This window comes from Thunnus maccoyii, chromosome 23 (genome assembly GCF_910596095.1).
Source record: "Thunnus maccoyii chromosome 23, fThuMac1.1, whole genome shotgun sequence".
Taxonomy (NCBI): Eukaryota; Metazoa; Chordata; class Actinopteri; order Scombriformes; family Scombridae; genus Thunnus; species Thunnus maccoyii.
In genome coordinates, this window is record NC_056555.1 from 7199918 (window position 1) to 7214964 (window position 15047).

The following is a 15047-nucleotide window of genomic DNA, read 5'->3' on the forward strand; positions in this document are numbered from 1 at the left end:
GGTGTCAAACATTACCTGACCAATGTCTTTGATACATGATGTCAGCAAAGCTTCACTCTGGGAAACAAAAAGGGACCACTGTTAATCTGGCAATGATTATGATGTCAGATATCAGTATTTCTTTGTAGGTTCACTTTACCTCAGGAAAAAATATTCTGGAGGCAAAGTGCTTGTAGTCAAGGAAAGGAATCGCCCCGACGTTTTCCATCAGGTCAGCTTTCTCTGTCTGCAGATCCACAAAACCTGTGGGGGACAGTTGATTGAGGGTGTTTGTGTGTCACTAAACCTCATCTGTCATGGCTGAAGAAAACATAATTAACAGCAAAACTGTTTGGAGTTTGCAGGTCACAAATGAAAAGAGGTAGTGAAAAACCGATGCATCTGTAGGATAAATGTGTGCTGCCAAAAAGAGAAGTGAATACATATGTACTGACTCTGCAACACTAAATCTTCTTACATCTCCATGGGCACAGAGCTGATTATTACAAGTGAGGCTGTGCATGTATATGTGTTTATCACATTTATTTCTTTAATATCTACTGTATTTGTGTGACAAGTTTGACATCAGAAAAAGGAACAAGTTTGGCACATTTCATGCCAAAAACAGGAACTGCATGTGTTGAGGTTTAGCTAACTGTAGACAGTCAAGTGGTTAAACAAAGGGGCTAGTGTGATAAGTTTGAATAATTTATTAAGTAGAATGTGTACAACTGAGGAGTCGTTTTGATGTTCAGTGGATTATAGCAGGCTTCAATGTGGGAAATCTTCACCATGTTATGTTAGTTTAGTGTATTAGAATTCTAACATTTGTTAAGGGAAAGGTTAGTACAGTTCATCCTTTGAGGAACACAAATGTTTGTACCAAATTTCATGGCAACATTGTCATGATCCCAGCCTAGCCCTTGTGTCGTCCTGGTGTTTTCCCTCTTCCTCCCAGTTTGTGTGTGTCTGTGTGTGTGTGGTGTGGGTGTGTCTGTTCTCTGTGTCTCTCGCCCTCCACACATGCTGCTCGTCGCAGACCTGCACAGCCGCCATGCATCTAGTCATCACTACCTGCTACAAAAACCCTGCTCAGTCTACTTGTCCTTGCCGGATCGTTGCCAAACAAGTTCCTAGTCTCAGTTTGTCCTGTTGGCATGCTTCTAGCCATATTTGCCTAGTACACTCTACCTGTTTGCTGTGCTTACCTTATTGCCAGTAACTGACCTGCCAGTAATTCTGTGTCTCCATGTGTCTAGTTTGTCTATCCTGTCTGCCTGTCTGACCTCCATTTTCGATTGCTCAGCTCTACAAACCTGCAAGCCCTCAGCCCAAACCTCCAGCCAGCTCTTCCTCCCACTTACACCCTTGTGTTGGTTAATTAAACCCTTTGTTAACCAACACACCAGTCTGTCTGAGTCTGCACTTGGGTTCCATGTTCAGCCCCACACAATAAACATAATTGTTGCTACATTTAACTAAAAAACAAAAATGTCAATCTCATGGTAGTGCTAGATGAAAAGTCAGGGGATCACCCAAATGGGTAGGCTTCATTCTCTGGGGACCATGAATGTCTGTACAAACTTTCATGGCTATCAATCTAATCACTGTCAAGACAGTTAAGTCTGGACTTAAGTGGTGGGCCAACCATCATTATGATCAATAGGACCTCAAAACCTGACTACTTCTTAATGGGGATTAAAATGGCTTTCATAAGGGCTGGATATTGTTGGAAATGTTTTGAATAGGAGTGGTTTGAGAATCTTCTATGGAAGTTATGATAAAAAAACCCAAAAAACCCCCAAAACTTTTTCCAGCCACATTTTAAGTCTACAGAGGAGTGCTTCACACTGTGCTGGAAGATCGCTTTAATGTGAGGATTTTCCTTAGCATCATACTACGGATATATCACCAAAATGTGTGACTGACCTTGTCTGATGTCATTCCTGATGTCCATCTCCAGGATTTCCATGCGCCTGTTCATCTTAGTAGTTAGCTTCTTCTGCTGGCTTCGGTAAATGATCACCACAGCTGAAAGACAAAACCAAGCAGACATACCGATACAGTTTTACACAAAAAAGAGAAAATGGGCATTACTGTTAGGTGTTGACCAGTATGTGCTTTTGAATCCTTGTAGTGGACCAAAATGAGTCAAATCAGTCAACCCTACTCAATGTCCTTACCAACAATAATGCAGGGTATCAGCAGTAGTACAATCAACATCAGCATGTACATATGTGATGTAGAGTCAGTCACTACTGGAGTCAGTGGTACTGTTTTGTCTCCATATGTAATCTGTAAAAAAAACAAAACATTAACCACAGTGCATTTAAAGTTACAGAGCAGTGGGTTGCAAATACTTACACTGTACTGTTGTACCTATTTTCATTATAAAATTTTCTATAGTATTGTCAAGCTTGGTGTAGTATGATTGAAAGATTTACCTCCAACTTCTGAAACTTGGGGTCTAATGTGCTATTAATAACACAGATGAAGGAGTCAGTCTCGTTACTTTTGCTTTTGGATTCCACAAAGCATTTGTGAGATTTTTCCTCCTGGATGCCGCATACTGACAACTCTGCTTTGCTCAGCTCCAGTTTGTCTGCCTTTTTCTGAAATGACAACAGAGGCAAATGCTGACCTTTTATGCACCCATGTCCTCTGTGTGTGCATGTGAGCTGAAAAATATGAATTACCTGTATGGTGATGCGGACGGTTCCCCCTTCTTGCGTTGATGTGAAGCTAGTAAACTCGGGGTCTGGATAGTAGGTGATGCTTGTGGGGCAGTCCACGGTTGCATTGGCAACTTTCAGAGACACAGTGCTGGTAGAAATCCCCTGAGTATTTTCAGCAGGTATGTCATAAGTTAGAATCTGCAGTAAAAAAAAAGAAAACACAGATGTATATGATCCATGCAATATATATATGACATTATGTAAACTAATGAGTCAGCATTATGTAACATTATACAATCAATGTGACATTAACATAATGTGACATAAGTCAATGTCAACAACATATGGTAACAAATATAAGACATGAAGGTGATGTCAAGAGCGATGACATGACATTAATATGTTATTATATGACATAAAGCAGCATTACATACAGTATACATACACATGACAGAACATGACGGGACAATTTGACATAATACAGTCCAAAATGTACTATAATTTTGTGCATGTTGTGATATAATGTGACATTGTGCTGTAATGCAGCAATGCATGACTTACTGTGCATGCTTGTGGACCCACCTGAGAGTTTCTGTTTTGAGGAAGCCTGACTTCCTGCGGGGCGTGGCTGTGTATGACCCCTTCCACAAACTCTAGCAGGGATCCCATGACTTGGATCTTCCTATGTCCACTACAGGACAGAGAGTAGCAGCCAAGTGGAGGGAAGGCATTTTAATACACATATGATACCACAGAAAGTTGTTTTTAGCATGATAACCTAATGATGCAACTTGAGAAATCTTATACGGGTTGCCTATATATGACCTGATTATTTTTAACTGAAATGAAAGGAACCAAGAGTATAAGTCTAATCTCCACTAGTTCCCGCAAGAATTGGTATCACAACCATGATTGATGATAAACCACCGTTCAAAGGTTTTATTTGTCACATACAGGGTTATACAGTGATGCAGGGTTTTGCAGTGAAATGACATTCTGGTCACTGTGTTGGAGACTGTAAAATGATTCTTAATGGAGTAAATGCCTAAGAAGACCATAAAATAACCACAATATTAACTTAAGTGGAATAAAATTGGAAATTCTTTTTCCTTTGTATTATTATATAATGGTGAGAAATCAATGACTTTTGGATGATTCATATTTTTACGTATATGTACATGAATTGTTATAAAGCTCCCAAGCAGCTTGAGTATCATGTCTTAAAATGGTGTGGCTTGGCAGAAACAACAGGCAGAAATGGAACTTTCAGTTGTTGCAACTTAAGAGGGAAGTAGTCTTGTGGTGAAAGACGTTGCTTTTGGGAAGTGGCTTTCTTTCCTCATCAGATGACCCTCAACTTGTAACTGTTCCTCAGCTACTAACATTGTTTCCTTCAATCAGTTTCAGCAAGTTTTACTGAAGTCAGTCACAAAGCGCTGAAGATATGTCCCAAAATAGCCTACGGAAGTTTTACTGACCTCTTTGAAGGTTTTTAGTGTTGGAAATGCTGTCTGAAGCATTTGTAATTTCAATATATCTAATAAAAGTGTCAAATTAGTTATGATAACTTGGTATCATCACAGTGAATATATAATATGGAGATAATTGTGCTTTTCAATGATTTAGACACATCCTATCAACCAGCATTTACCTAATGACTCTTTCACTTTGAAATGGGCTGCAGAAGCTGATCTCAGTGATGATGGTCTGGTCTTGTTTGTTCAAAATCACTATTCTACTCATTAGATTAGCATGCTATATGTGGCATTTTAAATTTGTCTGAATGACGTCATGAGAAGTCATTCTTTTTCAAGTGTGAGAACTGAAAACCTCACATCACCTAAAGAGAGGTTCATGCTAATTACATTGTCAAAATGCTAAATTCATAGAAAGTATTCTTCCTCATATCCTCTTTCACTAATATAAATTATATCAGCAGTTTGTGATGTTCTGTTTATACTTTGAGCTTTAATTTGGAGGAAAATCTGATATTAATCATAGTTTTGAAATGTGTTCTGCAGCGCCGTAGCTGCAGGAAATACTGTATCTGACCTGTCTCGTCTTATCCTCAGAAAAGCTTCTTCCATCAAGTCTGTATGTTTGTGTTGGGAATATAATAATAAAAATACAAATAAATCCTTTCATACCTGATCCAGCTGCTGTTTGGTGTAATGGCAGTGCAGGCTGGTAATGACCTGTAGGTGATTTTAGAGTTGCCATGGCAACTGCCATCTGGGAGGAGAACACATACTTTGACCACGCCTTTACTATCAGTACTGGGAATGTGGAACGTCAGACTCACACCTGTGTTGTTCCATACAGGAGATCTGACCAGAGCACACAGGATGACAGACAGAGAGAAATGGAGAATGTCATTAATATAGCAAACAACAAAACATTAACATAGAGTCAGGATAGAAAGATGGCAAAATCAGCTTAAAAGCAGGTCTATGAAGTCTTTTAATTGTTCTATAATAATTGGAAACATCCAAAATTGATCCAAAACTCCTAAAGCAGAAGCACACTGTGCTTTAGTTTTGAGTTGACAGAGGATGTGTCTGAGCAACGATGCTGAAAAGTAAAAGGGCTGTTTTTACCTTATAGGGAAATGCCACAAATTTGACTGTGACACTGTGCTAAAGATAAAAACTGCGGACTGACGAAATCAGTATATGCTCTATTGACAATTAATAACCAAACTGAAGTTATAGTTGTGAGTTATTAACATGTATACATCACAATATAAGTGGATGTGGTTTTGTGTACATTGTGTGTGAGCAGAACCACGTTTTACAACACAAATCCAGCTCCTGCACATTCATAAATACTGCCTAGACAGTCACTCAGGCACAATATATTAATGATTAATGTGGGTGAAACTGCCATTTTGAACTGTGATTTATCAAGTAACGTTAACTTTAGACACCTAAATAAATTCAACCTCTAAACTGACTCACTCTTGTGGAGTGCAGTCCATGTCTGCCTGGATCCTCACTCTGGTCACGTCACTGAGGTTATGACCTGACAACACTGCGTGGTTTCTGCCGTAGAAAGACACAACACTGGGAGTGATGGAGGAGATCTCTGGCTTCTGATGGTAAAACAAGCACAATGTTTGTAATGTGTTATCTCCTTGTCATGTCTTTAACCTCAGAAAATGTTAATGAGGGTGATGTTCAGAGAGTTCAGACTCACAGAAAAGTTCATTCCTGACTCCACCATTTGGCAAACACTGTACTGCAGAAGGAAGTAAGAGGAAGAAATTCAGTAGGTTTAACATTCACTGTACTGGTTCAGGTACTATTTGAACTTTAGAAATGTAACTATTTATTTCCGAAATGTTGAATTAAGGACATTTTGGGGAATTTACTAATTTGCTGTCGTACCAAGAGATGAGATATCAGTTGAATCTCTGAGTGTAGTATGTATGTGTAGTATGTTTAAGCTCATGTTAGTTTGATGCAAACACTTGAAATGAGGGAAACAGCTCTTCTACCTTTGTCAAACTCCTATTCTGTCTTATTCACATGTTTTATGTGTATGATTAACACATGTAGAAGTAGCTAAAATGAGACATCCTCAAAGTGAAGTTGCCATCCTGTTACCCCTTTGTTCTACGCTAGGTGATTAAGCTATGTTAGGCTAGGCTAAACAACGATATCTATACAGAATAAGTAAATCTTTGCATTAGCAAAGCCATGGGCAGCATATAATGTAACATATAAATATTTGATATTTTAAGAATACAATGTTGTTTGACTATGAAAATTATAACTGAACTAACTAATCTTCTGTCTATAAACTTATTGGTAATATTTACTGTTTGTTTCCAGTATACAGGAAGCTAACATGAATTACTAACTGCTTGTTGAGCCTTTGCTGCTGGCGGATGTCGAACTGACAGTCTGTTGAACAATATATTCAGTGGATGAATGATGAATATGTACTCAAACATTGCAGACAGTGGATTAAGTAAGATGATGTGGCATCTGCCAATCTCTCTGTCTGGTAATAAAAACAAATATCTGCATATTAAGGAAGTGGTATCTAATCAGTATCACTCACAATCTTCAAATATACAGATGTCTCAAGATGAATGTGGTGATATACTGATGCTCAAATGTAGCACATGGAAATGTAACATACATGTAGAACATATATAATGTCTGGAAAAGCCTTTGTATAGAGGATGAATATATGTATTCTTACATTCTTTACTCCTGCAGTTGCCCAGGAACAGCCATTTTGGCTCCAGACACATCCGACATCGATACACTGCTGACACCTGAATAGAGAAAACAAATGTTACCACCTCCATTGAGATCAACACCAATGTAACACTCTAGTATGAACCATGATGACTTGATACAACACAAGACCATGAGATAGTAATATACTCTTCCTGATGATGAAACACAACCAGGAAAAATGGCTTTTGTCTAATGATTATGATTATGTGTTGTGTGTATGTACAAACACATATTAGTATAAGTTTTTTCAGCTCTACCTTCTGTTAGTTATATTATTAGGTATTATTTGTCCACATTAAGTGTCTTTGATTTCTTGAAAATGTTTGTGAACTTACAAGACAGAGGTAGGTGGTCCTCTGATGTCAGAACACTTCATTAGCTTCAGTTGTTCCGACCACTGATTCGTCCCAAGTCTAATCTTTACTGTGACAGCCAGGCCTGTTATTTCAAAACATTACAACAAAAAACTAGTCGTAGTTTTCAGCAATTCATATGTTTATATGCATAAAACAATATTGTGAAACAACACAAATTTGTGAACTAGCAGAGATTTTTTGTCTCTTCAAGTCAGCTCTAAATTTAATATCTATGGCTGTCTTGTGCTTTTTTGGGTTATGATGCAAATCAATGAGTGGGGCTGATTTTTTTGCACCATTGAATTAATTTATTGAATTTATGGTTGTCAGGTATTTCATTCTGGATTAGCCAAAACACAGATTTTATCAAGTTAAATACTCTCTCTCAATAACTATTAAAAAAAAAACTATCACAGTTTTTATATCACTATAATATAATGTATATATTACAGTAGGAGATTTTATTGATATTATCCACTTCTTCCAGCTACAGAATTAAATGGACATATTATATTATATATATTATTCTGTTTATATTATACTTAAAGGTCACTGACCTTCAGCAGGAAGCGCACTATTTGAGAGGATGCAGGTGCATTGTGGGAACTGTGGGGGAGGGCCTCCCCTGCTACAAAACTCATTGGAACTTGTAGAGATTTGACAGGCGAAATTAGACCTCGCGTTCTGACCCACAGTCACGTGTGTCTGGATGTTTAGTGTGATCTGAGAAAGGTCAGGATGTGATTGTTTAAAAGAGAAACAAATGACAATAAGAACTTATTATAAATAAAAGCTTGAACATGATCTGTACCTGCTCAGTGCCGTCCTTTACAACATTGTAGGAAACCATTTTCTGCTGGTAATCATCAGGAATGGATAACCAGTCTGAATCTGGGCATTCATCTTCAAATGTGCAACTAGGAAGAGAAAATTAAATTATTACAGAGTTCATAACTGTTTGAAGATGTCATCTGTAGATGTGTGTCTGACCTGTTAGAGCCACACCAGACACAGTGTGGATCCTGTGCAGACCAACATTCCTGCAGAGTTTTGTATGTGCTGCACTTTGACACAGGTACACGCTTCATCTACAACAAAACACAAACATTCAGCAACATTGTGACAGTATGGCTTAACATAAGGCATAGAAAAAAAGCTGTGATGACTGTGATTTAATGTATTCACCACAGCCTTCAAAACTATACATAAGCAATGCACCTACCTGGTTTTGAAATGCCACATAAACATGTTTATGATCCACTTTATCCAGATGTATTTTGGGAAACACTTTGCGGTCATCGCTGGCCCTGTAGAGCACCCTGGGACAGGTGGTGTGATAGTTGTTGTCCACAGCAAGCTGACAACAAGAATGTAGCTTTGGTTATGTTTCTGAGAGACTGAGCTGCTCTGATGGTTGATATCACAGGTTGAGGTTTAATGGGTGGATAATAAACATTATTTGTGCGGAAGTTAGCCACAGAATTACTCTGATCAAAATATTGCAGATGTTAATGACAACAAATTGTTTTTCATCTATTTTCATCCATTTAAGACTGTAGCATTTATGTTGGAAGGGCAGCAGGCTAACCAGCTGTTAGCTTGTATGACTAGTTTGAACTTAAAAGGTTGGCTTTACTAGGCTTCATAATATTAGCTTTATTGTTCCTGTCTCGTCTTTCTTTCAGTGAGCGTCACTTGCTATTATTTAGCCAGAAAAAAAAAAAATGGCTCTTTCAATTAAGATTTAGCTCAACCATAAAATAATTTCTTCCCTAAATAACATTATCACTGCTTCTGGCAGTTAGAGGTCCAGTCTCCCAAAAACATTTGCACATGCAAGTGTCTTTACAAACTCCTTAAAATCAGAGTATAATGAATGATTATATCAGACAACACCTGTCCAAACAAAATAAAGGGAACATTATTTCCTGCTGTAATCATTAGCTGTGGTAATTCTAGTAGAAGTAGAGTTGCATTTCCTAGTATGTCTGTGGTTGAGGCATCTCTTTGAGGTCAAGCCACAAGCTAATGACCATAACCATTAGGATGGGTTCTTGAGGAAAACCTTTATTCCACTGATGCATTTTAGTCTAAATGGGAACAATCTGTTCCTGCTCTCACACCAGCACAGAGAGAATTGAAAAAGTGTGTTGAACACTTCATGCTGGTATTTCTGTTTCTGTTTCTATGTCCACATTATGTCACTACCACTTTGTTGGCTCACTGTACCACTTACAAATACACAAAATATGATGCAGTTGTCATGCATTAGGGTGAACATTTAAGTAGACATGTCATGATGCCTGCTCTGTCTCCCACTTCAGTGTCAGGCTCACTAGATTATGTCCTGGATTTCTTTCAGGTCCTGTCATGCTTCATTTTACCTCCTTAGTGAGTTCCCCTCCTGTGGAGATCACCTGAACACTCACGTGTCTCCACAGCTGAACCTCTTTTCCTCATCAGTCCCAATAAATACTTTTGGCAGCCTGTAGCATTGTAGCCATTTTTGACTTGCTTCTTACCTGGATCTGTTTGCCTGTTATGACTGCCCACCACTGTTGATTGACAGTGCTCAGATTGACAGCTTGGAACTAAGCTAGTTTTACACATTAAAGTGTGTTTACATGTCTTGCGGAGTACTACTGCATATGTAATAAAAGTTGTATAAAGCCTTTTGTGGCTCCAGAGGGATCTGTGTGAATTCTGATAAATTAACTCAAGTGGTGTCCCTCCCACCTCATGAGGTTTCACATCAGATTTGATTTCATGAGAAGAACAGGTCCTTGATGTAACAGGCAGGTGTTGAGAAGTAATATTACACACAGTGTGATCATGTCTGTAGCAAAAACCTTCCATCTGTTCAATTTTTTTTTCCATTTTGTGTTGTCTTTTAATGTGAGGTGCACCAGGGAATCCCTGGCATTATGTTACACAGAACTATGACATACTGTTAGTTGTTATTATTTATGTGAGCATACACCTCATTCAATATCGTTTCAGTTTAGTTAACCTGTCTTTCACATCCAAACACTGTAGGTATAAGAACATCACATACTGTAAGCTAGTGTGCTAAAGTAACAGTTACATGATTAACCTGACCGTGGATTATACTGGTGCACCATTTAAGAAAATGAAAATAAAATCATTTAGGTTTGGTTATGTCTAATGATGACTACACACAGCAAAATACAGCAACAAATAGATCATTGGCTTGTATGTATGATCCAGTTAATTATAGGCCTCAACTTGTCCACAGCCAACAGCATCTTGCTTTCATTTTTAACAACAAAATGCAATCGGTTGGTTGGCCCTTCTTGTAACATTTTTTTTTCCTACGAACTATCCAGTGAATCAATAGAAAAGCCATTCGTCTCTGTTTGGCCTCAGCTGCAGAGCTGGAAGAAATACACTTACGGGTTTTAATAACACTTGTGAAAATAAACTCTGCATGAAAGAGCCTATTGTGTCTAGCAGAGGGTTACTGTGGAGTGTTCCTCGACTTATGTTCGATTCTTTAATCATGTGAATGAGGGTGAATAAAGCATATCAACAGAATGTCAATTGTTTTATCAAAGAGATGGAAGGAAGAACGATGTGATGTAGAAGTGATAGAGGAAATAAAGAAGGAGGTGACAGGAAGTTGGTCAGTATCAATCAAGAGTAATGCAATAAATTGGACATTATTTTTCAGGCCCAATTAGGAAGATTTTGAAGATTATGAGTTACAAATTGAAATGTCAACCTGCCAATGCCTTCTGCACATAGTTATGGTAACATTTCAGAGCCTGTTATTGCCAACAGAGAATCTTTCTTTTTTCATCAAATACAATGTTGTCCAAGAAAGAAATACAATGTTAATTTATAGATAGACTACGGGTTAATGCATTGAACGAAAGAGAGAGCCCTTTATACAGGTTTTTAGCAATATATGTGTAACACTTTTTATTACACACCTTAATGAGCTGCCCATCTCCTGTCCCAACGAAGAAAACCATCCAGCTCTTGTGTCTCACTGCCAGCACAGAGGTCATGTAGTTCTGTCTGAGGAGCACCTTCTTTGGCTTCAGGGTCTTTGGCTGAGAAACACAAACACTGGTATCAGTTATGAATCCAACAGGTATTTGTGGATGTCTGATCTGTTGAGCTTTCAGGCTGGAAACAACAAACATCAAAACGATTAAAGCATCAAATTACTAAACCTGTCAATTGTTTTCGGACTTTGATTGTGTAATAGGTTAAGCCTCAGTCAGCAAGGTTTAGTTCCTCGAATAAGATTTCAGCGGCTGATATGGCTGCACCTTGAAATTACTGTTTGTATCCATGATTTATTATTAATTTATGTTAATTTACATGTGGTAATGTCTGTCCTCTAATGCTTAACGTACGTCTTAGAGGTTCAATGCAAGCAGGTGAAACTTTTTTGCTATACAGCGACCAACCTTAAAGTTTCTGTTGTCACAATTAACAGCGTTGCAGAAATCTGGATCCTCATCGGTTTTCAGGGTGAGATCCGGACTGATGTCAAACATGACCAGCTCGGTGTTGGTTTGTCCTCCGTCCACATTGAACACGCCGCTCCAGAGTACCGGTAGCCCGCCCGGGACCACTGAGGAGGCCAGAAGTCTGCTGTCTTTATCTCCACTATCAGAGATATGGAGAGATGCACCCCGCAGTGACCTCATCGTCTCGACCTTCTTCGTTTTACCTTCGAGCCAAATGAGACGAACTTTGCTGCCTTCTGCGTCTTGAGGCACGTTGGAGAAAAGATAGATGATTGAACTGATCTGAAATCCGTCCACAAACTCCGCGACACCTTTAGTTCTGAACAGAGGGGTAGAGGAGTCGGCAATAAAGGAAAATATGCCTCCTGTCTGCTTGTAATTTGTATTATAAAGATACACTGCCTCTGAACGAAGGGTGCAGCTGGTCGTTGTGGATTTGTTTTGCTGTAAGGCGGACAGAATATAAGTTTCAGGACTTGATCTCTTCACATCCACCAGGAATGTGACGGACGCGCTGCTGCGCTTCACGGGTCCCACAAGGATGTGTTCACTGTACAGCACCTTAGAGATGTCTGACAGGTCCAGCAGCTCGCAGTAGCCGCATCCGTTGTCGGTCACACCGCAGGTGATCAGAGTGCCATTGTCATCAAACGGCAATAATACGTTGACACTAAAAGTTGCGTTCCACTCATCCCTCTCAGAAACCCGGTAAAAGCGCTGATTATCCGCCCCTTTACCTCCCTTCAAGGTTCCTCTCTGGGTCAGACTCTGGACCAGAGTCAGGTCGTGGTTCAGCTGGTACAGCTTCTCGTCAGTGGCGACGTAAACGGTGTTGGTGGACACGGCGAAGTGGCGGACATCTCCATCAAAAATAAAATCTCTATCCTCCTCCAGGCACCGACCTGGTTTTCCCAAGAGAATAAAAATCAGACCAGACAGCAGGATCATCTTCTTGCAGCAGTGGCAGCAAAACGCTCATACTTTGACGGTCTGCAAGTCGCTCTGCACTCCGCCACAGTGTCACTGGAGTCGTGCGTAAAAGCGCAGTGCGCGCCTGTTGAAGAGAGAAGTGCTCAAAGTGGGAGGGAGCGCCCAGCGAAACCGAAAACTATCAGACATTTTCATTCTGAGATATAATGATTTTGTAGCATTTGTCCTTCTTGTTGTACGTTTTCAAACAAAGTCTATACAGGAGTCTCTGCATGCAGTGATGGGCTATGTGCTATGTCTACATCGTGAATAAATATTGATTCTCAGTAAGGCAGCAGGCAGTTCGGATTGTGCTGTTCTATGACCAATCCACATATGAGAACGGTCCCTGGGTGTCTGACAATGGTTTGCATGTCATAGCCTATATGATGCCCTCCAGCTAGTCCTTGAAAATGCTCCGTTTTGAACAGCGATTCTGTTACAATTACACAAAACAGGGAAAAACAGTGAAGGCCCTTTCCCCACGTCCCTCAACAGATGGGACTTTGGACACATTGTCTGGTGTAAAATGTCTCGTCCAGCTGATTTTAGAGACGGAATCCTGACATGAAGGACTAAACTGTATAATGCCCTAAAACTTTTTTTCTATCTCATGGCCAACAGGTCTGTCCGCTGACACCTTATTTTGAGACCCCATCATCTCAACCCTTCTGCAGGTTGGAACTAAACTACTACAGATATCTGTTGATATCTGAGTGACATCTAGTGTCCGCTTTGTGAATTTCTTTCTTCTAGTTGATGCTGGAATGCAGCGAATACGTTGTTAACGAAACAGGTGGATGCAAATGTATTATTTGTTGAAATCATGTAGGCTACTGTACTGACAGTGACGATCGGAGCATGTAGTCCGTTTGGTATTTTAACAAATAACTTGGTATTTTAAGGTGATTAAATATGTCTTAAAATAAATGAAAGCAGCAGCGTTTCCCATCTCCAGTTCAGAATAGTTGTACTGACTCATATGAATGAGACTGCCTTATATCACCTTTATATTAATGATAAGAGACAAATGCATGATTGCAGAAAGCAACTTCTTCATAAACAGTAACCTTGATTTTTCATGTGTAGGTGTGATATATGGCTTCTAGGTGTTTCAGCTATTTTCATTGTAAACCTGACAAAAGCAGTAGTTAAGAAAAAACGGTCCAACCGAGTGTGAAGAGAAAGTTCTGACTGATTATAGAGAAGAGAAAATGTACAAAAAGGAAAATAATTGAAAGAAAAATAATATTACATCGTCACAATATAAATGATTATGCATTGAAACATTTAGGCTACTGTGTGCATGTTAGCTAAATGTATTTCTATGTCTATACTTTTTCTAAACAAAAAGTCTAACTGTAAAACAATTAGTAACATTGTGACTTATTTTCTTCAATGGGAAAAATCCAGCTAATGTTCTACTTACTCCATTTTGTGAGTTCTCATGGTTAAAGTATGTATTTCCTAGTTAATGTAGGCGAAGTCTTGTTGTTTTCTTGTCGTAGTTTGATGTTCCGTTTTCCATTTTTGTTAATTAGTTTAGCTAACGAGAGGCAGGTGTTTACTAGCCTCGAGCGGTCGACATTTCTCTGATCTATGACGTAGTTTTTATTTCTTCACTTGTTATTTCACGTATGTTTCTGTCGTCAATTTTTTTTTTTTTTTTAAATTCTTCTTAGGTTTAGTGTTTTTTTTTGTGGAAATTTCTATATTGTTCATTATTATTATTCCAAATTCGTGTGTTCATAAACTTTTTTCCAGTTTAACTGCAAAGTGAACTTGAGTCGCAGATCATTTCCATAATGTTTTATAGGCCTAAATCATATTTGCCGGTGTTGGAGAATGGAGTCTGTAATTAACAGATGTATAATTTGTTTTGCAGAAAGTCATGTCTAACGTGTCTCACATCAATGTTTATAGCTCAACTGGGGCAGAAGTTCTGCACCACAGTGTTTTCGGCAAGATTGGTCTGCTGCTGGATGAAGCTGTTGGACTCAACTCAACATCTTCTACAGGTGAGTGTAAATCTCACTGAGGGTAGCAATAGCAGAACAGGACACCACAGAGGTTTGTCACCTCCAGTATGACAGCTACACAAACTTGTTGATGATGCACAATAGATAAGTTGTGGTTTTATTATTTGTTGGACTATTTATTGACCAATTACAGCAACTACCAGGAGGTTACCAAGCAAACAGCAGAGACTCCAGGAAGGAGACTCCAAGCAAAAATATTATTAACATGGCTTCAGACGTTGATCATATGATTGCCAGAAAGCTCTCTGATATGCTCTACTCAATAAAGGCAAAATGT

General features: G+C 39.0%; 1 protein-coding gene and 1 long non-coding RNA gene across 4 annotated transcripts in view; one reads left to right on the forward strand and one right to left on the reverse strand.

Annotated features, from left to right (window-relative positions):
- The window catches only part of plxnc1 (plexin C1), a 30151-nt gene extending 15833 nt beyond the window's left edge, over positions 1-14318 (reverse strand). The window contains exons 1-19 of one of the 3 annotated variants that reach the window (XM_042403855.1): positions 14161-14318; positions 11700-12816; positions 11214-11336; positions 8483-8617; positions 8251-8348; positions 8072-8177; positions 7818-7983; positions 7240-7342; positions 6864-6939; positions 5850-5891; positions 5612-5745; positions 4802-4981; positions 3237-3345; positions 2676-2852; positions 2424-2591; positions 2163-2274; positions 1909-2010; positions 140-243; positions 16-57 (exon numbers count right to left, since the gene is read on the reverse strand). In XM_042403855.1, the coding sequence (XP_042259789.1) occupies positions 16-57; positions 140-243; positions 1909-2010; positions 2163-2274; positions 2424-2591; positions 2676-2852; positions 3237-3345; positions 4802-4981; positions 5612-5745; positions 5850-5891; positions 6864-6939; positions 7240-7342; positions 7818-7983; positions 8072-8177; positions 8251-8348; positions 8483-8617; positions 11214-11336; positions 11700-12710 (2988 nt within the window). In that variant the 5' untranslated portion in view covers positions 12711-12816; positions 14161-14318. The remainder of the gene's footprint in view (positions 1-15; positions 58-139; positions 244-1908; positions 2011-2162; positions 2275-2423; positions 2592-2675; positions 2853-3236; positions 3346-4801; positions 4982-5611; positions 5746-5849; positions 5892-6863; positions 6940-7239; positions 7343-7817; positions 7984-8071; positions 8178-8250; positions 8349-8482; positions 8618-11213; positions 11337-11699; positions 12817-14160) is intronic. The other 2 variants (XM_042403857.1, XM_042403858.1) reach the window with 2 other exon arrangements.
- LOC121891112 lies at positions 14278-14987 on the forward strand. Its single transcript, XR_006094038.1, has 3 exons — positions 14278-14366; positions 14617-14749; positions 14904-14987. It is a non-coding gene; the product is annotated as an uncharacterized LOC121891112 (long non-coding RNA).
- The last annotated feature ends 60 nt before the right edge of the window (positions 14988-15047 follow it).